At 44.0% G+C, this 27,831-nt stretch overlaps 2 protein-coding genes across 5 annotated transcripts in view; one reads left to right on the forward strand and one right to left on the reverse strand.

The window, feature by feature from the left end:
- Positions 1 to 11,948, forward strand: part of extl3 (exostosin-like glycosyltransferase 3) — a 29,995-nt gene extending 18,047 nt beyond the window's left edge. For both annotated transcript variants that reach the window (XM_047573325.1, XM_047573324.1), the window contains 5 exons: positions 1,560 to 4,191; positions 4,836 to 4,963; positions 5,955 to 6,099; positions 6,202 to 6,330; positions 8,108 to 11,948. In XM_047573325.1, coding sequence (XP_047429281.1) covers positions 2,056 to 4,191; positions 4,836 to 4,963; positions 5,955 to 6,099; positions 6,202 to 6,330; positions 8,108 to 8,317 — 2,748 coding nt within the window. In that variant the 5' untranslated portion in view covers positions 1,560 to 2,055 and the 3' untranslated portion in view covers positions 8,318 to 11,948. The remainder of the gene's footprint in view (positions 1 to 1,559; positions 4,192 to 4,835; positions 4,964 to 5,954; positions 6,100 to 6,201; positions 6,331 to 8,107) is intronic.
- On the reverse strand, positions 11,121 to 27,755 carry syt14b (synaptotagmin XIVb). 3 transcript variants are annotated; one of them, XM_047573328.1, is made up of 9 exons: positions 27,732 to 27,755; positions 23,722 to 23,769; positions 20,287 to 20,433; positions 18,239 to 18,367; positions 16,854 to 17,116; positions 16,133 to 16,570; positions 15,865 to 16,045; positions 15,505 to 15,561; positions 11,121 to 14,483 (listed from the first exon to the last, which is right to left on the reverse strand). In XM_047573328.1, exons 1-9 carry the CDS (start codon positions 27,742 to 27,744, stop codon positions 14,167 to 14,169), a joined length of 1,593 nt encoding a protein of 530 aa, XP_047429284.1. In that variant the 5' UTR covers positions 27,745 to 27,755; the 3' UTR covers positions 11,121 to 14,166. The 3 variants fall into 3 exon arrangements, with proteins under 3 accessions (XP_047429284.1, XP_047429282.1, XP_047429283.1); XM_047573326.1 differs by lacking the exons at positions 23,722 to 23,769; positions 27,732 to 27,755 and adding an exon at positions 18,544 to 19,515 and having other exon boundaries at positions 20,287 to 20,396; XM_047573327.1 differs by lacking the exons at positions 15,505 to 15,561; positions 20,287 to 20,433; positions 23,722 to 23,769; positions 27,732 to 27,755 and adding an exon at positions 18,544 to 20,277.
- Positions 27,756 to 27,831: the final 76 nt, after the last annotated feature.

Below are 27,831 nucleotides of genomic sequence, written 5' to 3' on the forward strand. Positions count from 1 at the left end.
GGCTATGTTTTCCTCATTCCTGCCTTTGACAGCCACACGGATAAACATACACCAGCTGTTTGCAAGATGCTGTTTTTTCAGGAGCATAGTAATCTCTCTGAACATCAGAAATGCCAGTTACGTGTAGGCAACAAGGAGAAATAACTACTAGGCTCAGACAGAACGGAAGATGGCTTTCCCTACGTTTTTGAGATTGTATCCTTCTGCGTTGTGATCTAACCAGGCAGTAATGAGGGTGTTACTACCACAACACCATTCACCATCGGCCCAGAGAATAGTATCCTTATCAGGGAGAGCTGTTGTTCAAAGGTAAACACCACCTGCATGCCTCCGGTCTTTGTGACTGTGTCAGTCTGAACTACTCGATCAAGGCTCACCTTCGGTGTTGGGAATTCATAGAGACGGTTTGGCGCTCGGCCTGTCGGTTGGCAACCTCGGGGCTCGTGCTGTGGAGTGACTTCGCTTCATCTCTAACGACAGATTGCCTTCTGTAAAAATTTAGATGATGTAAGAATATTTCAGAGACGTGAACGCCCGTTGGAAGGGAGCTGCTGTGACTTCTACTGTTACAGATTTTGGCCTAGAGCTATCTTTTCTATACGCTGAATAGAAGCTGTGAGGCCTTGATTTGTTTTCTTTGTATCTTCAAACCAGTTGTTAACACAGGGTTAAGGTGAGGCGGATAGGATAACATGTATGTGCGGTTATTCTTGCATTGATCTGAAAGCTCACCTGCAGTGGCCCCAGGAAACTTGTTGAAAGCTGAACTACAACTATAAATACTGCGGTACCTTGCACCAGAAGGTACAGCTGGTTTCCTCTGTATAAGCCCGAGACTTGAGGATAACTCTGCATCACTCTCTGGGACGGACTGTTGTCAAGGATGCTCAGTAATTTGAGTCAGTGATGAGGTTGGGATGCAGGAGGAGGCCTTTTTAATGAGATTTGCTGGAGGTGCAGCTGGTGTTGGCTCACCGACTGTGTTTAGTTTACTAGTGATGGCTCTCCCCTGTTTTGTGCTCTTTCTCTGTGACTTGGAAAGAAAATAAATTGAAAGAAAAAGACGCCAGCTAGTACTCTGCACAGAAATTTTTTTTTTTGTTGTTGTTGTTTTTTTTTTTGTAGTATAGAAAACAGAATAGAGTGAGAAACTGGCTGAATTGCAGTTTTGCTATTATAAAAAAAACTTTGTGGACGCTGCTGGAAACCTACAGTATAAATATCAGAGATGTACTTGAGGACCTTTCACCCTCTATGAAGACTTATTGATAAATTAGGTTCTAAGTGACCAACCTCAGTGCTGTGGCTAATGAGTTCCCTTTGCTAAATCCAGCTCGGTTATCTGGAGCAGGATTGTACATCTTGCACAGTTGTAAGAGTTGCTTGTAAGTAATTATGTATTTTTTCTGTGTTAAACTCAGACCATTTAATGAGCCTGCTTCTAATACAAGAAGCTAATAAATGTGGGTTCTGCTTTCAGCTAAATAGCCTTTCTTTTGATCTTGCTGCAGATATTCATCATCACTTATTTGTCCCTTTTCTGCTGTTTCCTCTCTCAGGTTCCTGTGTTAAGGCAAAGGAAGGTTTCTAAGGCTCAGTCTTCAGAGGATTTATTGATGCGGGGTCAGAAAATGAGAGCATCCGAGACTGAAACACCTGGGCCGCCCAGCGATCTTGCTGATCTGTGAGAAACCATGCCTTTCCTCCATCACCCATCGAGGGGAACCCCTCCCCACATGCAGGACTGTTTGCTTACATAGATTTGGAAGAATAGCAAAACCTTACGACGGCAATGGGATTAGCTTGTGTGGGCTATGACGCATCAGAGTACATATTAGAGTGTAGGTGAGGCACAGCCTCTAGCCAATACCCACGGGACTCTAAAGAGGGGGTAAGCCGTCACAGATGACCTTTACAGAAGGACAGAGTTGCACCACAGCTTTGATGATTTAGTATCCATCCCGCTGTCTTGCTGACAAGGTCGACCATGGCTGCTGCTGATCCCCATAGCAACAGTTCCTTGGGGGGGCGAGGAACCGACTGAGAGGGTCAACAATGCAGCGTAACGGTGGTGGGGTAGGTGTTGGAGGCCAGCCATGGGTGTTGCGTCGCGTCCGTCTCACGTGGCTCAGTTTCATGCTCTTCTTCATCCTGGTCTTCTTCCCTCTAATTGCTCACTACTACCTCACTACCATTGATGAAGCCGGGGGTCCTGACAAGCGCATGTTCGGGCCGCGTCCTGGCGGCGAACTGTGCGAGGCCAAACACGTGCAGGACCTATGCCGCATTCGCGAGTCGGTCAGTGAAGAGCTCCTGCAGCTGGAGGCCAAGAGGCAGGAGCTCAACGGGGAGATCGCCCGGCTCAACCTGCGCATCGAAGCTTGCAAGCGCAGCATCGACAGCGCCAAGCAGGATCTGCTGCAACTGAAGAATGTTATCAGTCAAACAGAGCATTCCTATAAAGAACTCATGGCCCAGAACCAGCCTAAGCTTTCCTTACCTGTCAGGCTGCTACCTGACAAGGAGGACCCAGGGCTGCCACCGCCCAAGTCTACACGCTCCTGCCGCCTGCGCTCCTGCTTCGACTATGCACGTTGTCCTCTTACGTCTGGCTTTCCGGTCTACGTCTATGACACGAGCGCCTATCCATGGGGGGACTACCTTGACCCTTTGGTGAAGCAGGCTTTTGCGGCGTCGGTAAAGAGCAACATTTATGTAACTAATAACCCTAGCATTGCCTGTCTGTATCTGGTGCTGGTAGGGGAGCTACAGGAGTCCTCCTCCCCACTGCCGCCTCCTTCAGAGCTGGAAAAGCAACTGAAAGCTCTTCCTTACTGGAGATCCGATGGGCACAACCACGTACTTGTGCATCTATCTAGAAAGTCTATGACGCAGAACTTCCTGTATAATGTGAGTGCGGGACGAGCGGCGGTCGCTCAGTCCACCTTCTTGGAGCAGCAGTACCGCGAGGGGTTCGACCTGGTTGTGTCTCCACTGGTCCACGCCCTCTCGGAACCCAACTTTTTAGAAGTACCACCCCAGGTCCCCGTAAAAAGGAAATACCTTTTCACTTTCCAGGGCGAGAGGGTGGAGTCACTGAGGAGCAGCTTACAGGAAGCTCCCCCTCAGTCTTTTGAGGAGGAACTGGAAGGAGATCCACCAGCTGACTACGACGATCGCATAATCGGCACTTTAAAGGCAGTGCAGGACAGCCATTTGGATCAAGTGCTGGTAGAGTTCACCTGCAAGAACCCGAGGCCAAGCTTGCCGACAGAGTGGGCTCTTTGTGGAGAGAGGGAGGACAGGCTGGAGGTGCTCAAGGCTTCTACGTTTGCCTTGGTGATTGCTGCAGGCGACGGACAGCTGGTTGCCTCGGCAGGCTGTGGGATGAGGCTTTTTGAGGCCTTAGAGGTAGGAGCTATCCCAGTCGTGCTGGGGGACCACTCCAGGCTACCCTACCACCAGTTCATCCGCTGGACAGAGGCTGCCCTTATAGTCCCCAAGCCCCGTGTCACAGAGCTACACTTCCTGTTGCGCAGCCTATCAGACAATGACATGTTGGCTATGAGGCGGCAGGGCCGCTTTCTATGGGAGACCTACTTCTCCACCTCAGAGAATGTACTTAACACTATCTTGGCCAGCATCCGAACCAGCATCCAAGTCCCCGCTTCACCCATCAAGGAAGAGCCCGCCCACGAGATTCCTCACAAAGCCGGGAAGCTGGCCGGAACCGACGCCAACCTGGCCGACAACGGCGATTTGGATTTGGGTCCTGTCGAGACTGAGCCTCCTTATGCCTCGCCACGGTTCCTCCGCAACTTCACCTACACTGCTGCAGACACCTACAGAGCCTGGAACCGGGCTCCTGGACCTTTCCACCTGTTTCCACACACCCCCCTTGACCCTGTGCTGCCTTCTGAAGCCAAATTCCTTGGTTCAGGTACTGGTTTCAGGCCCATCGGCGGAGGTACGGGGGGCTCCGGGAAGGAGTTCCAAGCTGCTCTGGGTGGGAACGTGCCCAGAGAACAGTTCACTGTAGTCATGCTAACTTATGAGAGGGAGGAGGTGCTGATGAACTCTCTGGAGAGGTTGAACGGACTGCCGTACCTCAACAAGGTAGTGGTGGTGTGGAATTCGCCCAAGCCTCCTTCAGATGACCTGCTGTGGCCTGACATTGGCCTGCCCATTGTGGTGAGTGCTCCTGCAGAAACTTAATGCTCTTGATTTCTGTTGTAATGAATACATCTACTTCTCATACTTTAACACTGAAATGCAAAAAAAAAAATGGCCTGTCATGTTTCTGCTGGGTTACATTTGCAAATTTAGCCCGAGTGCATAACTTTGAGCCGTTTGGAACATTGTCACTTTGAAAATTTGTTAAATCCATACACATTACCAGAAGCTCTACTAGAAGGATTAAAGAAGTTTGACATCCATGAATAATAAAATCAATGCTTTTTGCCTGAAAATTTTAATATGCACTCATTTCATATTCACACAGACTTTGTTCAGTAGTGGTGAGCTGACAGAGAGGAAGTGAAAGGAGTTGAGCTGTGGTTTTGTCAGGTTTGTTAGGAGCGTTTGCTGCCACCTGGTAAAACTAATGGTTGATTAAGTTGACTTCCATCATCTACATAGTCAACTTAATTAATTGAATAGGTGCACAAGTGAAAATTCTGCTTTACAAATTCAAGGATATGCGTCATTTCATTTCATTGTGGTTTGTGTTGGTATCAAAATAGGAAAGTACTAGTTTGTGGTGGCCCTAGCAGCCTGATCTGAGTCACACATTATAGTGCTTTTTGTAAATGCTGCATCTCATCTCATGCCTGCAGGTTGTCCGCACAGAAAAGAACAGCCTCAACAACCGCTTCCTTCCCTGGGACGCCGTGGAAACCGAGGCCATCCTGTCCATCGATGACGACGCTCATCTCCGCCATGATGAGATCATGTTTGGGTTTAGGTCAGTGAAGCTTTGGGAATCATCTGAAGGCTGTTTGTCATTTACAAATACAAATACATACAGATTAACATTTGTCTATCTGTATTGTCTCAGCAAACAGTGACATTTTCTCACGATTACATGTGTGGAGAGCAGTGAACACAAAAACAAGTTAAGCAGAAGAGAAAGCTTCGTCTCCTGTCAGAAACTGAAATGTCCAAAAAAATGCAGAAGCATTTCATTCCTCCAAAATCTGAGTCTGACAGAAACACTGAACCAACCACCAGAGACTGAAGTAGAGAAAATAGGAAAGGGAAAGATTCTGTCAGCATCTTGTTCAAACCTCACTCGGATACCGTGGAAGCGAAGGCCACGTTTAAACCAATTAAACAATCAGAAACGCTGAGTTATTTTTGTGTGCGCCACCTCTCCCCTCGTCCACGCTTGTCTATGACTCGGTGCTGTAGCAGCTTGTCCAGGCAGGAAAAAACTGGTTGAGACTCTGAGTGTGTGTGTGTGTGTGTACGGGGTCATTCATCGTGAGTTATCTCCAACTCCCCCAGAATTACCCAGGAATGTTTCCTTACCTCCTTTCTCGCCAAAGACGAGAAATTACACAGCAGCTGACGGTTACATTAAAGTGTTCTCACATGAACCCTCATTCAAGAATTGGTCTTTGGAATTCAAAGAATCTCATCTTATAAATCAAAAAGACTTATTTCTGTGAATGCGCTACAGCCGCTCTGAATACGAGCCAAGCGTTGCCATTTGGTTTTAAATAATATCTTAAAATTTGTCAGATGCAAATAAAAGACAACAGAGTGGACATTTAATTATTCCCTAAGGGGGAGACAAATTGAAATCATCCGCGCTAATTAAAATGTTTTTTTTTAAAAAAAGTGGTCATAAATATCCTTAATAAAGTCTTCCATTAAACTTTTATGAATTGAGGTCGGTCTTAATTGGTTAAATGAGACGTCCCATTGACTCTCTGGTTGGTGGTTTCTCACAGAGTGTGGCGTGAGGCCAGAGATCGTATCGTGGGTTTCCCTGGGAGGTATCACGCGTGGGACGTCAACCATCAGTCCTGGCTCTACAACTCCAACTACTCCTGCGAGCTCTCCATGGTCCTGACGGGAGCTGCGTTCTTCCATAAGGTCAGATCTTACACTCTCCCAAAACAAAAAAAATAAAAAATAAAAACATTTGAGTGAACCTTTGACTGACATATACCCCCCCACGTGTTTGTGTTCTTGTAGTACTATGCCTACCTGTACTCCTACGTCATGCCCCAGGCCATCAGAGACATGGTGGACGAGTACATAAACTGCGAGGACATAGCCATGAACTTCCTGGTATCCCATATCACCCGCAAACCGCCCATTAAGGTCAGTGATAGCGCGTGCAGTCCGGCTCTGCAAGCTTCGCGTCTCCCTCCGGGGCCCCCGTGTATTTATATTTTTGCCTTCTTAGCCTTGCTATTACTCAAACTGGCATATCCAATATCAGACACAAATTATAAATTAAAACCACAAGATCGAAATAGTGCGCTATGCCTGTTTTTTTTCCTCCTGGATTTTTTCTTTATTTTTTTTATTTTTTATTTTTTTAATGGAAGGACATTTACTGCCGGAGAGAATATTTATGGGCCGGACAAATAATTATAGCAATCAAGGCAGGGAAGCTGTTGGAGCAGAAATGTCATTGTAGCCCCCCCTCCCTATTTAAGTTCATTCTGATTTAGAGGAGTGTTGATATTCAGAGAGGGGAGACTCAGAGGGGAATTACGGAGACCTTAGAGTGTGTTGCATGACAGCATTTCACTTCTAGGAATGAGCCTAGTGAATAATGAATTTAGGGCAAGTTTGACGTTCTAAGCGGTGAGGGAACATTCGTCTCTGTTTTTGACCAAATATTAGAAATAAAAAGGAAAATGAATTGCTTTTTATGCCTCACTGGTGGTCGAGGATGCCTGAACGCTCATGAGGTGCACATATGCGCAGCAGCAGATGTGACACAGTATTTCCTTTTAAACATTCCTAGACTTCAGATAGCCAGATCAATGAGACAAAAAACAGGCTTCTCCCTTTCTATTAGGCAAATCAGATTCACGGCGAGATTTCAGCAGCTTGTTGCTAGGTAGCCGAATACGCTAACGTTTGCTCCATTTGTTTATCTGATGACTCTCGAGCTGACTCTTTAATGGTTTCAGCTGACTTGTACTAAAAGCAGAATCTTGTCACGGCGGTTTTGAATATGTACTTGACAGCAGCACACGTAACAGGTGGTGAAAGACTGAATCCAAACGTCCTGGACAAAAACTCAACAACCTTGATGGGTTGATGACCCAAAAAAGAAAAAGCTTTTACCCTGCAGTATGGAGGTTGTTTAGTTTGCACTCGTATGTCATTATAGCATCAAACTGCTTTGGTTGTTTCAACTGAACCTATTGTGTTTTAAAGTTGATTTTAAATCGGTTTTAACTTGTTTGTATCTTCCTTGGATGAAGGACAGAGCTTAAACTATGTTTATGCTAACATGGTTTAAGCTCTGTTTAAGCTTAAAGCACCATTTGGAAGTAGCTTTCCCACAGCAAATGCATCAGTTGGGAATAATATAAGTTATTTTTCTAAGCTAAATTTGGCTTTTTGGTGCCGTAAGTATGACCACAAATGTATATCACAGTCAGTATTTTTTCCTCATCCATCTGTAATAACATGGTCACAACATTTTCTACTACTTGAGTGAGGAATTAATGCAGTTTTTTTGGCACAAGTCTTCATGTTCTGTCGCTTAATTTTTCGGGCCTTCCCATCTTCACCACACCTCGCAGTGATCTGAACACCATTTGTGTTCAGAAGCAATACGTTGGAAATGTTCTGGTCTGCCGGTATATTAAAAATTCATATTATAATGAAAAAAATATCAGTATCCAGTATACCACCCCCAGCCTTAATGTTAACATTACTCCTTACTTACCTTTGCTAGTTCACATGTGGTTTAAATGTCCTGTTGAATCCATTAATTACCACTTTAAGATTGTGTGTTTTTGGTTTTGAGAGGCTGTAAAAGCCTCCACTTATGATCACATTACGAAGATTTGGTGTCCACTGATCTGGACGGTTGACAGAAATCAAAAATTTTGAGCTTCTCTTTGTGTCGCAGGTAACGTCTCGCTGGACTTTCCGCTGCCCCGGCTGCCCTCAGGCGCTTTCGCACGACGACTCTCACTTCCACGAGCGACACAAGTGCATCAACTTCTTCGTCAAGGTGTACGGCTACATGCCGCTGCTGTACACGCAGTTCCGCGTGGACTCGGTCCTCTTCAAGACTCGTTTGCCCCACGACAAGACCAAATGCTTCAAGTTCATCTAGTGACGCAGCAAAATGCGCGGATGGAGGGAAGTATTTAAAGAGGACAGCGGATCCCGTTGGGTCGGCTGCAGGACGAAACGCACAGAAGGAACGTTTGTGGTGAGGATTTTGCTCAGGCGGGTAGACGACTTACACTTAAAAGCTGTTGGCTGGTGGTCTAATCCACGACGCTACTGAAAATTTGAAGCTGAAAGGGACCACTGCCAACAAATGAAGCCTTTTCAGTGGATGTGTCTCCTCTTTTTTTTTTTTTTTTTCTTTTTTTTTCATGTTCCTCAATCATGCTCAATCATCAACCACTAACTACAGACATTCATTTGCACCTCCAATCTGCCTGCTGAGGAAAGAGGGCAGATGTACACCGTGTACAGAAACTCTCCTGGGGTAAAGGAGTCGCTAAGTAACCGATAAGACTGTCAATGGGTTCAGATAATAGAGCAAAAGCAGCAACAGCACATGGCTGCCACTACTTTTTTCCCCCGCTCCATTTTACAGTTACAAACTGTACTTCTTGTACATGTACAGAACGTGAAAGAAGCACTGAAGGTCAGAAGTATTTTATTGAACTTTTTTTTTTTTTTTTTTTTAATAACGTTGTTTAAATGTGTAAATCTCTACGTGGAGTGAACGTTTTCCAGAACCTCTGCCTGTGGGAGATCAGACTGAGGCAGGACGTCAACTAAAAGATTAAAAAAAAAAAGAGCCCAGTCATGTTTAAACGGCGCTCGAGAGAGGGGATTCACTTCAGCGGTCACCATAATGCCTCAAAATTGTCATAAAAGAACCAGCCGCCATTTTGTTACGCTTACATGATCTGCACTCTGTGTTTAAAACGGCCTGATTTTTGTTAATGCTTACATATGTTTAGGAAAAAACTGGTCCCGAGGTTGTAGAAATCACGTTTAAATGTAACGGCACCGACCAGTTAACTGTAATAATGTCTCTAGCCGCAGTGCAACAAGGTCAAAGGAAAGCACAGCTGCCAAACTCGACAAAAAGTTGCGAGGCTTTGTTGTCTAATTATGGTTGTAATTAAACAGGACGTATTCAGTGAAGCTACATGTACTATTAGAGATACGGCAAAAACATGGAGAGGGTTTGGTATGTTTGAGAAATACCCTTATTTGCTTTTTGGTTGAGAGTTGCATGAAAAGAAATTGACGCCTTTCTTAAAACGGTTAAATATGAGGCCACAGTCAGCAGCTGCTTAGCTTAGCTTAGCTAGCTTAGCTTAGCTTAGCTTAGCTTATTAGAAGAACAACAGGAAGTAGCCTGGCTCTGCCACAAGGCAACCGATACTACTAGTAGCACCATCAAAACTCACAAATTAATACATTAGATCTTAATTTTTTTTGATATTTCTTGGCTCTATCCAGTTGCCAGGCAACCATTTGGTCGACTCCAGGAAGTTAATAGTCCCGGTCTAGAAATAGTGTCATAAAACAATAACTTTCACTGTTTAGTTTATGTATGGATCATATTGAATGTAACATGTTAATATTTGAGCTTCAGACAATTTTATTACTTTTGCTACCATTCTAATTTTTTTTGTGCTAAGCTAATCAGCTAACAGACAGACAGGAAGGAACTAGCCTGACTCTCTCTAAAGGCAACAACTACCACTTAGTTTCTCCTTTTAAAGCTCACTGAACAACACATTAGTTCTTATTTAACGATAAACGTCTGAATACTTCTTGGCTTGAGCCGGTTGCCAGGCAACCAGCAGAGACTCCAGGATGCTAATGGCCCTGGTCTAGAAATAGTCCAGCGCATGACCTACAACTATAATTTTACTCTTTGGTTCTTGTATGGATTAATCAAATTAAATATAGCGTGGTAAAAGAAATTCTACTATCTTTGTGTCCATCTTTGCGCGAAGCTAACTTGCTAATGGACATGAAGTAATTAGCCTGGCTCTATCTAAAGGCAACAAGTACCACCTACAAATACCTTTAAAGCTCATAATTTATCAGATTCTATATAATTCTATGGGGGGATAATGTGAGTCGAAGTATGCCTTGGCTCCCGAGCAGTTGCCAGGCAACCACCGGAGTCTCCAGCAGGTTAATAGTCCCAGTCAGGAAAAAAAATAAAAATACACCGACATGTCGTGAAAGCATAGCTTTTGTTCTTTGGCTTCTGTTTGGATTAAGCAAATGAGATTTAATGTGTTGGTGTTTGAGATTCATAAAGTTGTATTTCCTTTTGTATCCATTTCCAGTCATACACAAAGCTAAGCGGCTAACGGACTGCTATGAATTTACGAGCACTCTCCTCCAGAAAGCAAAGAGGTGCATTTCCCACATTACAGAACTATTCTCTGTGGTAAACAGCCAGTCAGGCTTTGAAGCACAAGTATTAGATAGTGTACGTCCCACCATATGTCCCGACATATATACTCCCACTTCAGACAGTCAACGTCACTTTACAGTGTCGCCATATTGGTTTCACTTTCTTTGTACCATTGCTTGATGAATGTTTTCTTTGCCAAATAGGTACAATGTCGGCTGCTTTAGAGCATCCGGTGTGAATGCTTGCTTAAGAGATGCAGTCTGGTACACCCGTATCCAACTCTGCACGGTACTTAACCAGGAGTCAGTCCATTAGAGCCCAGCCTGTCCTGTATTATAAACCCAGAGTCCTTTTATTTGACCCGATTCATCTGAAGACAAATAAGATCCCTTATGAAAGATATCTAAATTAGTGTTTTTCTCTAAACCATGTTCTAGTTGTGAAGATGCTTTTATGAAACACAAACTCTTGTAAGTCCATGGTTCCTGTATATTTATTGAATATATTATTAAAAAAAAAAAAATCTTTTCTTTTTTTTTTTTTTTTAAAACTGAAAATGACACATGCAATAACATGAGGAGACATTGTAGTTTATTATTCCAACTCACACAGAAGTCAGATTTCATTGCCACGGAAAACTATCTGGTGCTGCTGACCCGGGGAGGGGGGGGGGCTCAGGTGTGTGGTTGTCAGAGGCCTTGACCTGTCATGTCATAAACTCAGTTTTGGAAGATGAACCTGTACCTGCTCCAGGTGTTCTACCACTGTCCTGTAACGAAATGAAATGTCGACTCGAGGCTTTTTCCACGGAGGAATAAACAAGAATCCGGATTCTTAATTAGTGCGCAAGACTTCTAAAACAAGTCCAAATTTCCATTTTTTTTTTTTTTTACGGTACCGAGCTTGAAAAAGAAAACAGCTTGGAGGAGACTCCTCACCCGCTCGTCACATCTGAGCAGTTTTATTGGAGCTCAAGGGGCCCCGTAATTACCTGGCTGACTCTTAACCGGCCCTCAGGGTGCAGTTTGGGTCGGCTGGTATTCCTACTGTCCCTGTGGCCACCCCCCCCCCCCACCTCCCCCAAGGATCTGCGGCACAGCTGGTTTTCCGTGGCTCGGAGTGAGGATAAATTTGCCCGGAGGGCCGCAGTCACTCTGCTAGGTGTGTAAAAAGTTGTGAAACTATGTGCTCCTGGGTCTGATCCACGGCGGCGGGCGAGGCTCCGGCCTCCTGCAGCGCTGCTCGCACTGTACCGGGCTGATGAGTGACGACAACGTCAAACATACCATTGAAGGCCAGATGAATGGAAATAAAAATCTCTCAACATTGTTTAAGAAGATTTATCTCGACTCTTGTACTCATTCGTGTATCCCATCACTCTTCCAAAGCGCGCTCCTGGAATATGTACCCAGCATTAGTGGTCGGTTAGCTTAGCATTAAGACTCTAGAAAGGAAAAGCTCTGCACAGTTAAGAAAACTACCAGTAAGTCTAAATCTCACAAATTAATAACCGTAATCCGAGCCCTAATCTTAAGAAAGCAAAGTGTCAGTTCACAGGGGGATCTGACTATTTCTTGGCTAGTCCAGCGTACGAGGGACCACGAAAACTGTTCAGACGTGCAGGACAAATAGTATCAGACATAACGCTGAAGGATGAGTCGACTTTCTAAAATACACAGACCTCTGGTGGAGTTTTAATGTCAGATGCATGACCATTTAGTATGGAAGCTACAGTCGGCTTCAAGTTAGCTTAGCATGACAATAAAGCTGTTTTGGCTTCGTCCGAATTTGACAAAACCTATAGCACATCTAAAACACACAAATAAACAAGCTGCATGTCTTTTAGTTAAGTGTGTTAAAAAAATAAAAAGTATAAAAACGGCACTTTTTTCGGCCATTTTTCAGGAGGATATGTTCGTCCGTGTCGTGGACTATTTCTTGGGTGTTAATTAGCACATCCAGGAAGGTACTTGCCAAGAAATAGTCCAGGATGTAACCCGCCACGAAAACAGTTTAGAAGTGCAAGTAAATGAATTTTTGATACCTTAAGGCAGAGTAAGTCTTTACCCTATGCTATGTTTACCAGCTACTGGCTCCACTCGCAGATTAGCCTTACAGACATTTAAGAAACTGCAAGAAAGTTCCAAAATATTTTATTATCCCCTCAGGGGTTATAAGTGCTGGTTATGCAGAAACCGTTCTTAAAACAAATGCCCGCTGGCAGGAATGCTAGACTTCTCGTTTTCATTAAATTCTGAATAATATGGGAATAAAATGTGACTTTTAAAAGGAGAACTGAAGGGACGAGGTGCGGCTGCATCACCCCTAACCTAAATCTGACGTCACTGGGACAAGTAGAAAGAAATGTATCCCACACCCCTCGGCCTCAGCCAGCAGAGAGAGAGAGGGGAGAGGGTTTCATTCACTGAACCGCGGGTGTGGCTGTGGAGCCTCCACTCGTCTTCTGGGGGATTTTCTGACTCATAGCTTTGAGATGAGGGTTTTAAAACTGGCTTCGATCCAACATTAAGACGTCGCAGGTTTAATTTCTCGCAAATTTAATTTAGCATTTATTTTATGACACACTTACCGTCCACTTGGAAGTGAGAAAACGTTGAACCTGCCTCCCACAAACAGCCGGGTTTATTGGACTGCGCAGGCCTTTGCATATTCCTCCTCAGCAGGGAAGCACCGTGTTTCTACATGAATGAACATGGCTGAGTTGTCAAAAGGCTGAATGGTGAGACAGGCTCAATCTGTACTACACAGGGGAAGGGAAGCTGCTCTTTGATACCGGTGGCATGCGGAGCTGTGTCCAATTCCGTAAGAGACCGGGCAAAGCTCAAGAAAGTATTGCATTCCTCTCGTTTAAAGTGGCAGATGCATAGTGTATGGAGTTATGCAATAAAAAAAAAAACAACTCTTTGTGTAACACAGTCCAGAGTGACTGCAATAAAACTGATAATTCAACATAAAAGAGGAAAACACTGACTAGACCTTGCATAATGTCATGTGCATGTAAACAGACTGTACAAAGCATAGCTTGTAAGCGTAGTTGCAGCATGTTGTAGGCCCTTTGTAACAGTCTTCACAACAGTTTCTCTCGCCAGTGGCTGCGATAGAGAAATGTCTGGTATGCTGGTGGCAGCTGAAGTCCAGAGAAGCCCAGAAAAAGGAGGAAGGAGTCCCGGACCGAGCTCTTTGGTCCAAGATTCAGGAAACGTTTGGAAGTGTCTTAATGTAAACAGTTGAGAGTGCATGCAGATTCAACTTCTGTCCTTATTTCTGTCCATCTAATTTATTTTCAGTCTGTCGTCGCTTTTGTTTTTCTTTCCTGCTAGTAAAAAAAGGCTGAAGTTTACACCTCACCCAGTATCGTGGGCAGATTAAAGGGTTTTCATGCAGTCTGGCAGTGAAGACTGGGAACCCATGCCCATCCTCACACCTGTACGCAACACACACACGCGCACACACACACACACACAACACGCAGCTGTTAAGGTGCTTCCTGCTCTTCCGCAAATCTAAAAAGTCCAGCCTCGTCTTCACAGTCCGTCCTATGTGTCCGTGAGCGTGTGCCAGTGGCAGACCTGCTGTCCCTCCGCCTCCTTCATCTCCGACCAGTGCTGCTGCTGCTCCTCGCTGGTGCTGTTGAGGCCCAGGGAGACCCAGCCCAGCCTCTCCCTGGGCCTCATGCTGCTCCGGCGGCAGAACACGGACAGCACCAGGGACACCTCGGACAGCTGGAAGAGCGCCACCTGGAACACGAATGTCTCCTTGTAGGTGGGGTTGGGCTGGCCGCGGCACACGGCCGTCTTGCACTTGGACATCTCCTTCCCCTTGGAGTCCAGCATGGTCAGCTTCACGTATGTGTCTGGAAGGGAGGCGTGGGAGAGCGGTGAGGCAGTGCCATCAAGTGGTGGGACAGGAGCACTGCAGCATGTGTAGGAACAGGAAAATGTAACGTGCTCTGATCCAAGAATGATTTTAAGACGGGGTTTACTCTAATTACACAAATAATAAGTCAACACCATAAATAGAGGTTAACTGTTTTTATGATACATTAAAATAGCAACCTGTATTTACAGAAACAGTGTGGAAGTTATTTGAGAAAGTTTTCATTGCAGCTGCATTTTACTGAAGAAAGAGACCGTATGAAAACCACTGACACTAACAACCTACGACACAAAACCAAAACGCTACAACCACTGGGATACTAACTAGTGACATTTAGAAAGTGCAGACAGAAAGTTGATACCTTTTAGCCGAGCCGTTTCTCTCCGTTTTCATCATTTAAACTGTGCTAAGCTAACTGGCTAAAGGCTCCAATTGCAGATTAGCCTTTCAAATATTTAAGCTAACTCTTTCCAAGGAAGTGTAAACACGGTTTTCTAAGAATACAAATCTTCTGCAGGGATCTTGGAAATTCATTTTTGAAAGCACATAAAACATAAAGTAAGCTAAATTTCAGTATAGTGGTTGGACTGATCTGTTAAACCTGGGAAAGCAAGTCAAATGCAGGCCACTGAATGACAACACTGCCTCCTGTTTAACTATTAAATTATATATATATAAAAAAAGTATCAGCTCTCAAACAGACAGGGTGGTAGATTATCTCAGCATAAAAGCTGCAAGCAAATCTGAATATGTTAACTCGGGGAGATTGTTCCCTGTGCTTCTATGCTAAGCTAACAGTCTCCAGGCTCTAGCTTTAAATTATTTGGTGTAGATCCTATCTCTTCACAAGAAAGTGAATATGAATAGTTCTTCTAATATTTATAAGCTGTTTGAAATGTGGCTTCCAAGACCCAAAAGACTGCGCCACAAACTGAACGAACTTTCTTTAAATTTTACGTTTACTACAGTCAGCAAAGAGTAAATCGCCGTTGTCTTACCTCTCATGATATAAAGCTGCCCCCCTACGAAGTGCTTTACGCAACAAAACAGACCATCTGTGTTCACACAGACACACACCACGGCACACATGATGTTGGAAAGAAGAAAGAGAGGAAGCAGTTTAAAGATTGAGACACACAAGAGAAGGTCGACTGTTACGGGAACTGTTACGGGTTTTAGTAGCTCAGGTTATTAAAAAGGTCGGTGCTGTTGCCAGGAAATGTTTAAAAGTAATGATGCACGGTTTGTTTTTGCTGCGTGCCGCCGGGAGTCCTGCCCATCTGCTTTCGCTGAAACGAGTGAAAAATTTACAGCACCCTCAGTCCGACCCGATCTGACATGGCAGCTTTTGTACTTACTGACGGGTTTTTCAGATGCGGCCGTTTTGAAGTGGCTCCCCTGGATGACCTCGGCCGACAGCTGTCCCGTGGCGGAGTTGTAGATGAGACCCAGGAGGATCTCCGGCATGGACGAGTCTTCGGTTGAGCGGTAGGACACAGCTCCCGCGCTTCGTGACACGCTCACCAGAGAGCCGCAACCCTGGAACACAGATCACAGAAAAGGGGGGGAGGGTTATGGAAAGAATAAAGAGGGCAGCTCAGATTTAACTTCACAAAGTGTTCTCACTGCGAGTTCAGAGCCGGGCTCCAGGGTGACAGGCAGAGCGATTTTGCCCTGCAAGTTGAGCTTAGTCAGGTAGAACACCTTCTCCCCAAGGACCTTCTCCTTTTTCATCCGCCTGATGCTGTACAGGCGGAAACGAACGGCGTAGTCCCCCAGGGCCTCCTGTTCCACTCTGGAAAACTTGAACGTCTCCGTGAAGACAGGACACGGGCCTTTCTGCACGCCGGTCTTCGCCCGCTGCTTCTTGGTGGGCAGCAGGACCAGGTGCACCTGCCACGAGATGTTGCCGGTCTGCTTGAGGGCCGGGATGTCGGTGGCGGCGGTGACCGTGACGGCCAGCCACTGCTCGCTGGAGTCGTACTCGAAGGCCACGTCCAGCGTGCCGTATTTGGCGAAGGGCTCCGGCTCGTACGCGGTGGGGAGCTGAGGACCGGAACCATCCTGTGCGCACGGAGTGGAAAAGAAAGGCTGTATAAGCGCTGTGCAAAACAAAATAACGAGGCTCATGGCTGAGTTCTACCAGGGGGATGTGGCAACAACTAAAACTGAATCCCACCTTTTCTCCTTGACTTAAGAAGACCTGTAACTGTAGTAGTTACAATAACTAACACAAATATTCACCATTATTCTTAACTGTCCCTTATAGCTCCTTATAAATCCAACAACAGGGCTGTAAACGTGTAAAGAAATAACATGCTGATGGTGTTTTTTTTAGTGATCACACCTCTGGGCCCAGAACAGCAGTGCTGTCACTGGGGATGTCCTCCTCGCAGCCTTTGTTGAGGTAGCTCTCGGTGTCCTGTTCCTCCCCGCTGGCCTCGCTGGAACAGCGGGGGCTCTCGCAGCGCTGCGGGGACGAAGCCCTCCTGACGCCGCGCTCCGAGCGAGGACGGGAGGACACGCGCGCCCCCGAGCCCTCGTCCTGGTACGGAGGAGGCTGCAGCTCGCTGAGGGAGGAGTCCTTCTTTATCCTCTGGATGCTGTTGGCTGCTCCCGGGACAGAGACGAAGGCGGATGCGGGAGGAGGAGTAATGTGATACAGATGGCGTGTTACTGAGATGCTCGACTCATCGGGTATGCAACGTGGCTAAGAGTGGACACCGGAGTCGGGTTAAACCTCTCAAACTAAACCACACTTGGACTCGTCTTTACGGAGCCTAAATCTGTCTTCAGTTTCAATTACAAGAAAATCTGACATCTAATTATTTTAGATAATCAATTCCTCTTGTGTGTGGGATAATATTAGCTTAGACAGACAACTAAAAACAAGAGGAAACAGCTAACGCAGTCCTTTAATGAGCAAATCTAGAGCAGGGAACTGTCATATTTATACAAGAGATAATAAGAGCTTTAGAGGCGCTGATAACATTTTGTTACTTCTAGACAAAGCCTGACCACCTGTCTCCAGTCTTTTGTAAACTGAGCTACTCTAATTATCTGCTGGCGGTAGCTTCATATTTAATGCATAATCTTTTTTATTAGGAAAGCAATGTTATAAAATAGGTTAAAAACCTTCAAATATCATAAAAACTTTCTAGTTGAGGTCTATTAAAGTTGATATAGACCAGTGGTCTTCAGTGTTTAACTGATGTATTCAATATTTAGCTATTGAAATAATACACAGGTTCAAATAATATATAATATATGAGAGCGAGCTAAATGAGTGAACGCCTTTTGCCTCCATTTATAAAATATGTTGGATTCATGTTACTGTGTATTTAAAGAAATTTCAATTTGTGGGGGAAAATTAAAAAAACATATAAATGAAGAATGTTTAATCAACCAAAGATTTTGCAGCTCCACTGCAGTACCTCTGCAGTCCCCTAGGGGCCGCGGACCTATGAAGACCTATGATACAGACAACAACTTTGTATCCATAGCTCCATAAAAACACAATTTGTGCTTTTATTCATTTAATTCTCACAATTCCACCTTTTTGTTCAGTGTAGTATGACATTTGTCTCTTTTAATTGGAATATAATACTTAACTTACTGCCGTCTGTGACCTTTATACGTCATTGTAAACATTGTGTATGTGCCCGGATTCTCCTGCTGATTAAATCTGATTAATACACACCGTGAGGGTGCAGCGCATATGTCTGCTCTCACCTCGCTCGCTGGACGCCTCGCTGCTGTATCCTCCCTGCTCAGCGGGCGCTTTGCTCCACGTGGACGTAGCGTTCTGCTGGGCCCCCGCCTCGGGGCCTCTGTCCTCCTCACTGTCTGATACCACCCCGTCTGCACGACACACATGGGCACAGTTATTCAAAACGATGCGTACGCTCACAAACTGTAATGAGTGCGACGTGTGAAGAGGAGGAAGAGTCAAGATGCTGCTGCTGAAGCTGGCAGATAACAGGACGAGGACTTAAACACCAGAGAGGTGGTGAAAGAGAAGCAGCACACCCTCTAACCTGGGTTTCCTTTCTTTTTCTTCTTCTTGCTGCCTTTCTTGCCTTTCTCCTTCTTTTTCCCCTCATCTGCAGCTTTTTCCGACTTCTTCTGACCCTCCTTTGCGCCTTTTCCCTTCTTCTTGGTGGATTTTTTCTTTTTGGTTTTAGAAGGAGATCTGGAGAGCTCGCCCTCCTCCTCATTGTCTCCCTCCCTCTCGGGGTCGTCCTCCACTTCTTCCTTTTCTCCTCCGTCGTCCCTTTGCTCCCTCTCTTTAGGTTTGGATTCACAGCCGGGTGAACCGGCGGTTTCGTCGCAGCCATCGCGTCCTTGCCGGGCGGCTGATTCTTCTCCGCCGTCACTCGCCTCTCTGTCTTGTCCACCACCTTCACCCGTCTTCTCCAAAGCATCGTCCCCCTCCAGCTGTCCCTCTTCTTTGCTTCTCTTAGCTTCTCTCTCCAGCTGCTTCTCCCTCCTTTCCCTTCTCCTCTGTTCTCTCTGTTCCTGCAGCTCCTTCTCCTCTTTCTTCTTCTTCTCTTCCTCCGCCAACTCGGCCTCTGTCTTTTTAACCCGCCAGCACCCGTCCCTCCATTCCCACTCCAGCTGACTTGAGTGGTTCTCTGCCTCTGTCGTGTCGCTGGCTTGGTTGTTACCAGCGTCAGAGTCTCTATTCATTTGCCACATGCTTTTGTTGCCGGCCTTGCCCTCCTGAGCGGCCGAGGCCTGCCCGGGATCCTGGCCGCCGCCATTCTCCCCGTCCTCGTCCTCCTGCACCTTGCTGATGATGGTGGTGACCTGCTCCGTCAGCTGGTCGCTGACAGCGTAGGTGACGTCGCTGACGGCGTTGGCCAGGTCGTCCACGCGGCTGGTGACCGAGTCGAAGATGGAGGAAATGTTGACAGATGGGAGGTTCTGCTGGAAGCTCTTGAGGAAGGCCATCTCTCAGCTGGGGATCTCGTCGCCACGCCGGCCGCTAGATTAGCTCATCAGAGGCGCTGACACGGACATGTGGTTGTTAGCGGGATGCGGTGCCAGCGTCGCAGCGTGTGCCAGTGTGGTGACAGTAAAGATTACGCTCGTGTCGTGTCTCGTGCCTCGGACGTTGTAATGTAGTTTTTTTTAGAAAACAAACACAGTGAAACAAGTATTCATTTCTGAATAATTACACACGAAAAACAAGAAAGTCTCCAAACTGTGTCATCAGCTTTTCCCCCAGTTTCAGCCTCCACTTAACTCTGTTTCTACAAATTTCATCAGCTATGTTTTTTTTTTCTGTTTTTTTTCCCCCCGAGTGCTAACTCTCAGTGCCTTCCACTCTGCTAATTATGCTTCCTCGCTCCTCCACCAGATGACGGGATAATTGATCATTGTCCACCACTGTGGTGGTTGTTCCAATCCCTTCAAGGAGGAGAGAGGAAGCTCCCAGAGGAGCTTGGAGCAAGAAAACTAAAGTTTTTCTCCGTGCAAAAGCTTCAGTTGCACCACTTTGCACTAGAAAGTGTATTGACTGATCAGCTGATTGGGCAGCAACACAAGCAGCTGGTTTGTTTCTAATATTATTAACTTACACAACAAATTCTGAATGCATTCTTTTCTAACATAATTAGTGCTCAATTTCCTCATTTTAGGCCATGTTATGACTTCAATCTCAGGTGAGGAAGCTGCAGTCATTTTAGCAGAGGAAGCTCATCAGTCACGTTAAGGTGTGTGGAAATGCAGCTGGCTTTTTTTTTTTTTTTTTTTTAATCTGTAAGTGTGCCGAGTACCTGGCTGGTTGTTGTTATAGCCACTGAGATGTGACAGATCGTCAGGACTCTCCACCGAGAGCTTGTTGCTGAGGTAAAGAAAAAACAGAGCCATCAACGCCATGAAGGCTGCAATGGAAGACAGGACACCCAGAAGTTCAGGAGAGACTGGGGAAGAGAAGAAGGGGTGGACAGAGAGAGGGGAAGACAAGCAAAGATGGACAGAAAAAGGGTCACAAATTAGAAATTAAAGCACCGAAGCATTCCAGGCTTTAAGGAAAACGCTGCACAGGCACCCATAAATAAATTCGTTTGATGATCTTACGTTGCAGTAACACCCTCTCAAACTTTGGCTTGTCAAGGGAGCATTAGCTATTGTACTTTTAAAGAGTCGGTGTTGTTTCCACTTCAAAGGCATCCCAGATATAATCTACGCCGCCGTATGTAGGCCAACCATACTTCATGTAACCATGCAGCCTGGTGCTATTTTTATGAGAGCCTCAAAGGGACTGTATCTGACTGAAACGCAGACTCAGTAAACTCAGAAGAAAAAAAAAAAAAGAAAAGAAAAAGAAAAAGAAACGACTGAGCTGAGCTTGCGCTTAATAGGCTACAACACAGACACACCACAGAGTAAGAGCTGGAGAAAATGAGAAGTAGGTGGACAATGAAGATCAAATGCCTCGGCGGAAAGAGCAGTTTGTAAATTGAAGGAGAGGTTCTGTTACATGAGGAGTTTTCAGTTTAACTACTTGAGGCTCTTAAATATACAGTTTGATCCAACTATACGGGCACATTAAGGAATAAATCACTTAATATTTTATTAGAGACACCACTCTTAATAGGCTTTCAGCGTCCATACAGGTGTTTTGAATTAACGATTTGCGAAGCCCCTCTCCCAAGTGCCATTTATCCAATTATAGCTTTAAAATATTTACGAGGCACAGCGAATCTGTCAATGTTTGTTTTTCTGCACGTGATAAAACACAAAGAATCTGTAGCTTTTTTTTATTACTTACAGGACTACTAGAGGATAGTAGTAGGGCACAAACCAAACATTTTAAGTTATAGTTAGTTTTTTTGTGTAATCTAGTCCAGCCGGCAAGATGCTGTCAGAGTTTATGCTAATATTAGCAGCTCTGTTCACTTCAACAATCGCAGCCATGGTTAGTAAAGATAGCATTATCTAACTTCATTAAAAAATACTTGTCTAATGTATTAAAATGAATCCCCGAGGGAAGTAGCTAACTTTTTATCTGCCAAATCTTTGTTACAAACCTTGTTTGTCCGCTGATTCTTGCACAGTAAAATATTTGTTTTTATTTATTTTTTTTAATTTGACTGAAAAACTGAAAACCTGTTGTGTTGGCAAATTACTCCGATGAGAATAATGAGAGTGAATCAGAACATGCCACAAAGTAAAAACAAAAAGCAGAGAGACACTAAAATGTGTCACAGTGCTGAGGGTTACTACAAACGACCACCTGTCTATCTACTCTAACGAAACAGGGATCAAACAGTGGTACCTTTCAGACCAAGCTGACAGATTAAATGTTGTAGCATGTGTCCATTGTAGCAAGTGCTTACATCCAAAGCATTCATCACCAGGGGGTAGGGGTGGGAAAAAATATTGATATGGCAACATATCGCGATATTTTTTCTTCCGATACAATATCGATTTTGAAAGTCTTAATATTAATTTTAAAATAAAAAGAAATAATCACATTTTGGGCTGATTGTGAACGACTTCCACACCTCCACCATCATCACTATCATCTGATGTACACATATACAACGTGTATTTTAAGCTGCATTTAAAATTTCTCAGTGAATGTAGAATATTGCAATATATCGCAATATCACAATATCGCAATAATGTATCGTATCTTGACCTAGGTATCGCGAAATCGTTGCCAACACCCACCCCCAATCACCACTGACGAATGACATTGACGAAAGAAAGAAAACATAAAGGGCACACTTTCTCATACTCGCTTCACACTACAGACTGAAGTTATCAGTGTCTTCACCATGGCAACAGGCTGAGACCGCTGCAGCCTGACAACGAGGGGCTGCCTGCCGCAGACTGCCAAAATGATGAATGCTAAATTCCCAAGAATGGCAAGAGAAGAAGATAAGAGAGCAACGTGGCAGCAGAGGCTTACCTTCTCTAAATGAATATCTTCTTTAAAGCCAGCTGCTCTCAAAAAGCACTACTACCAGTACTTCTGCAGCTATAAATGATCTAAGAGGAGGGGAAAAAAAAAAAAAAAAGTTATCCTGCTCCGAAGTAATCCGACATGTAATAAATCCCTTACACTTTAGTCCAGTCCAGCACTTGCCAGGCTTACGTATCAACTCTCACTGCCGACAGTAGTGTTGATTGAGCCAGAATGACCTCTGCAGCCACGAGCGCAGCAGCCGTCCGTCGAAAAATGAACAGCTCATGGCCCTGTGCCCCCGGTTGTGATGACACTTCATACATGGCCGTGCTCTGTAAATGTCAACAATGGCTGAATAATTTAAACACCTGAGGTAACCTGACCTCTCCATCAATGTACACTGGAAAGTGGAGCAGGGCGGCAAGCCAGTCTTTGAAACCGCTCACCCTCCTACTTTTCTCTACCCATCATTCCCAGGGAAGGCTGACATTTCTCTTAGCAGCAGAGCAGATTAAAGTGGATTTTTCGACTCCCCTCTTTCACCTCGTTCCATCCTCTCAAAGCGTTTGTGCGCGTATAATTTGCGTATCTGAACGGAATAAACGCGAAAAAGTGTAGCAGAGTTATTTTTTCTTTTTTTATCACAGCATGCGAACTGAACCAGGTAATGACAAACATGAAAACTAACGAACCATTCAGTGTGAAAGCAGCAAATGAATAATAACCTCAGAGAAATGTGTTTTGATGAAATGTCCGTGTCAAATAAAAACAAGAACTAATTATACTCTGTAATGTTTCTACTTCGCTGAGATGCAGACTGACCAACATTTCCTCATTGTGACTGTTAGTCTTCACTAATTTACTCATATAACTACTTTATTTTAAGCTCCTTTTAGATCGGCGTATAACTTTAAAAATCGTATGCAGTTGGTAAATGTGCTTACACATGGACCTCCGATACGAAACAAAACCTCTGCGCTGAATAAATCATGAACACACAGCTGCCTTCTTTTGCTGAAGAGAACTAAAACTCGATATGCCATGCATAATTCACACACAGACATTATGTTTTCTGAGTTTTCTATATACAGTAGAAAAACTTTCTATACCACACAATTCAATATAGGAATTCAGTGGAAACATTGATTGCTTGGGTTGCATATCTGGACACAGCAATCTTCACCTGTCATGCAATCAAACAGGCTAAACATGCACACACACACACATGCCTTTGTGTGCTCATGGAGACTTCAGATAGTTTGCAAAGGCACGTTCTGCGGTAACACAGTCTCACCTCGTCTGGCACAGATGAGCTCATGGACACCACAGTTCCTCCCCCCTCCTGAGAGAAAGAAAGATGAACATTCTGAGTCAGGGGATAAAATAAATATGATGAAATGTTCTGTAGAAACATATGCTCTGTCCTTAGGTCAAATGAGCTGGCAGATGTACATGTCAGCAAACATTAAACTGATTAGCTGGAACCAAATGAAGGAAAAAAACAATCTTATTTGCTTTTCACACTCACACTCACGTCTCTAATAAGTTGGGAACAATTCAGGTGCTTATATGCGTCAAGTAAAGACATAAAAATATAAATAGTTTATACAGATTAAACTGATTAAACTAGGTATGTGTTAACTAGTGTCACGGTTCTCTGTTAAAGATTTCCCATGAAAACCTATTTTGAGTTTCCTGTTTTATTTTGTAAAGTTCTTCCTTGGTTTCCTGTATAGTGTTGCTACCTGTGTTTTCCCCTTTGATTACTTCATTGGTTTCTCTTTGCGTGTTTCACCCTCATTAGTTTCACCTGTGTCCCATTACCACTTTGCCCACTTGTGTGTGTGTATATATAATCCTGCCTTTCCCTTTGTTCCTGGGCATGTCATTTGTATTCCTTCCCATGTGAACTATTTCTCTGTTAGCCGCCCCTCATCCTTTTGTGTTCTATTCCTTGAGTTCTGAAGGTCTCTTTTTGGTTTTGCTCTATTTGGATGTTCCTGCTGTCTCGACAGTGCCTCCTGTCAACATTTTGTTTTCATTTTGTTTTGAACTCATCTCCTGATGTCCTGCGTTTGGGTCCTAACCTCACCACCTCCATGACAACAAGTGCTGGTTGGGGTGTTTTGTGAACTCTGGACAGAACCAGGATAGCTAGCCTTGTGCTAAGTTTAGCTAATCTAACCATGACGTGGCCCCGCTTTCATATTAGTTTAGATAAAGTGCCAGATGTATTGTACGTGTTCCTGAACGTGAAACTGTTTCGCTGGATTGAAGGAAACAAATCAAATTGGTTCTCGATTACTTAGGCTAACATGAACTCGTTTGTTGGCCATCCTAGCCAAAAATAGTCCATAAAAACAGTTTCCACTTCTGGTTTTGTTCAGGTTACACTAACTAAATTAACTAGATAAGCGTGAGCTGGTTAGGACTACATGTGCTAAAAATAATATTAAATTAAATAAAAAAAAAAAATGATGCTAGCTTAGCTTATACCAAAAACAAATCTGTCATTTTTAAATACTCTACTTGGATAATATTGACACATTCATGTCTAAAAAGAATAGAGCTCAAGTGGTTAGCTTAGCCTAGCCTAGCATGGATGCCATAGTCTATTAAAAAAAATCAATAGTTGCACAAATTACGCAAAACTGAAGTGAATGGAATAAATCAGCCTTAGAAGTGCAGGTTGGAACATCTGACGAACTCTCACTAGAGCCAGGCACGCTTGGCTTATGCTACGTTATGCTATGCTAACCATTTCATATTAGCAGACAGGTGTGTATTTCAGCAAACTGATAAGGTGGGGAAAAATGAGAAAACAAAAACAGATAATAATGAAATAATATCAAAATACTCTATGTTGTGGACTTTACTACTTGAACTAGAACAATTTCTTACAAGTCTGTAAGGTATCAGCAGGTATTGATCCTTCTTACGGTGAAGTTAATAAGCGACACTGGCACTCATACTGCTTCCTGACCTTCTCACAGGCTTATATGTTTACACACTCACACGCCATCTTGGCTCAACATTTCAGTATCAAATGATCCAGCTGTCTACAGTCAAGGGTGAGCACATCTTGGCTCTGGATGTGGGAAGTCTGAGCAATTAAAAATGTTTATGGTGTCTTAGTTTACAAGCTGTATCATCTGACTTAAACTAAAGACAATATCATAATATTTGGGGAAATAAAATACTCTCTTGACTATAGAGACTGGCTGCTGGAAGTGATCTGACAGACATACTGAACTGATTCCAAAAGAAAGAGAAACGTCTCAGACATCTTTTGTCACACAGCAGACAGGTCCTCTGGGAACTAATTCACTTAATTGTACTAAAACTGTCTGTTGGCTGTTCTCGCCAAAACCGTCACTGCTTCTGTCACAGGTAACTTTAGGGTTTTTAACGAAAGAGGTTGATATTTTGAGTGTCCTTTTTTCTCACGTCTTTTATTACAAAATAAATCATCGTGTCGTAAATGCCATAAATTTAATAAGTGACTAATAGCAAAAGGCTTATGCATCAAGCAAAGAGTAAGATTTTTAATTAAAATAGTTCATCTTCATTCTCATCTTTCAGCCGGTCTCTGTGCAACTGTGACTGTACCCTCAGGGGCCAATTAATCTTTTGTCATATTATTTAACATGGTACTGAGGAAATATTAACCTTTTCCCTTAAAAAATATGTAACATATTTTATTTGAAGTCTTAATAAATCAACTTTGCAGGATTTTCTAAGGATTTAAGATAATTTAAGATAGTCTGTTCGCAGAGCAAAGTTTGAGACATTTTAACTCTTAGTGCCATAAACTAAATTGGATACTGCAATTCTCATAATGCATCTCAGAAGCGCAGTTAATCAGAACCTCTACCACTGTCACATGCCTCCATCTTTCCAGGCCCCATGTCAAATGTCTGGCTCTCCTACAGCAGACGCTGTCAAATATTTTAAAGTCTCAAGTGTGACTCATGATAACCCTAAGTGTATTAATACTGTGTTCTTTGCTGGAGTTCAACTAATTAATTCATACAAATATATATTTTTACTTTCAAAACATGCAATCAGCTTATCAAATTAAATCTTGACAAGTGATCTGAACTTTGTGCTTGCCCTGTGACTATGGCATTAAAATGCTACATGAACATTCATGCAATTGTCATCACGATGCGAGGAGTACTGTAACTTTGATACTTAAAGTAATTTTTTGACATTACTTTTACTTACTTTTTTAGCAACCCTTTGAATGCACTAGCTCTAACTGAGAATATTTTTATAGTTTGGTATTTGCCCATTTTTATTTATTGAGGCATTGCATGGACTACTCCACTTGCAGCTGTTTTCACGGGTTGACAAGAGTATGGCTGCCACAATAAAGTGAATATGATCAAATCAAATAGGTCATTCAATCAGAATATCTCAATATAAAAGAATGAAGCATTTATTCGCGTGGCTCGTTTAATTAAAGATATCCAAATGTTCTTCTTAAATAGACTACATGTTCGTTTTTTTCTATAACAGACCCCCCGCACCTCTCTCAGGTGTCACGCGCTATCAACTATGCTGTGTCGCACGCATGGCTGCACGTGACACAATAACAAGTGTGTCCATATCGGGACGGCAAAAGGCACGTGCTTACTCTCGGTGAAGTGTCCGGGTCACTTTCACTAAAACCTCAAAGGAACATTTCATCTATCGACATGTCGATTATTATCACCGCCGATGTTACTGGAGCCACGTGTCGCTATGAAATAACGGGTTGACGTGGGCGGAGTGTTTTTTACATTTTTTATTATTTAATCAAAATGATAATTTGTAATATTTCACATATTCATCCGCCAAGTGATGTAGTCCCATAACAAAGGCAAAAAGAAAAGTAGGTGTCATGCCATGCTAAGTAGCAGCATGCTAATAGATATTTAAATTAGTCTACTCGATACGTGGTTACAGGTGTGTCCGTAAACACGTTACAGACACGCAATCAATTAAAACCAATTAAAGCACGAGGACAGTCAGCGGCTGCTCTGTTTACTTTAGCATCACTTCACGCGCGTATCCCGTGAAGGGACGTCAGCGGTCCTGCATTAGTACGGAGTGTCCGTCCGCACTTCAGCATCAGCACCGCAACCCACAGTCAGCTGTCCCACCTCCGGAGCGGAGCACTGCGGTACACGTTGCGTGAAAAACTGGACAAGGTGAAATAAATAACACGACTACGACGTGATGTCTCAAACCGCGTGTTCTCATTCTGTCCCGAGCAAAGTTTCAAACGAGTCCCGCAGGACACCTGAGACCGAGACCTACCGTCAATCGCCATGATGCTCCGTCCCGGACTCTACCAAATGTAGGGGAGGGGGGTCATTCATGAACCAACGCACGGTGTGTGTGTGTAAGAGAGACAGAC

This window comes from Mugil cephalus, chromosome 21 (assembly GCF_022458985.1).
Source record: "Mugil cephalus isolate CIBA_MC_2020 chromosome 21, CIBA_Mcephalus_1.1, whole genome shotgun sequence".
In the NCBI taxonomy this organism is placed as follows: Eukaryota; Metazoa; Chordata; class Actinopteri; order Mugiliformes; family Mugilidae; genus Mugil; species Mugil cephalus.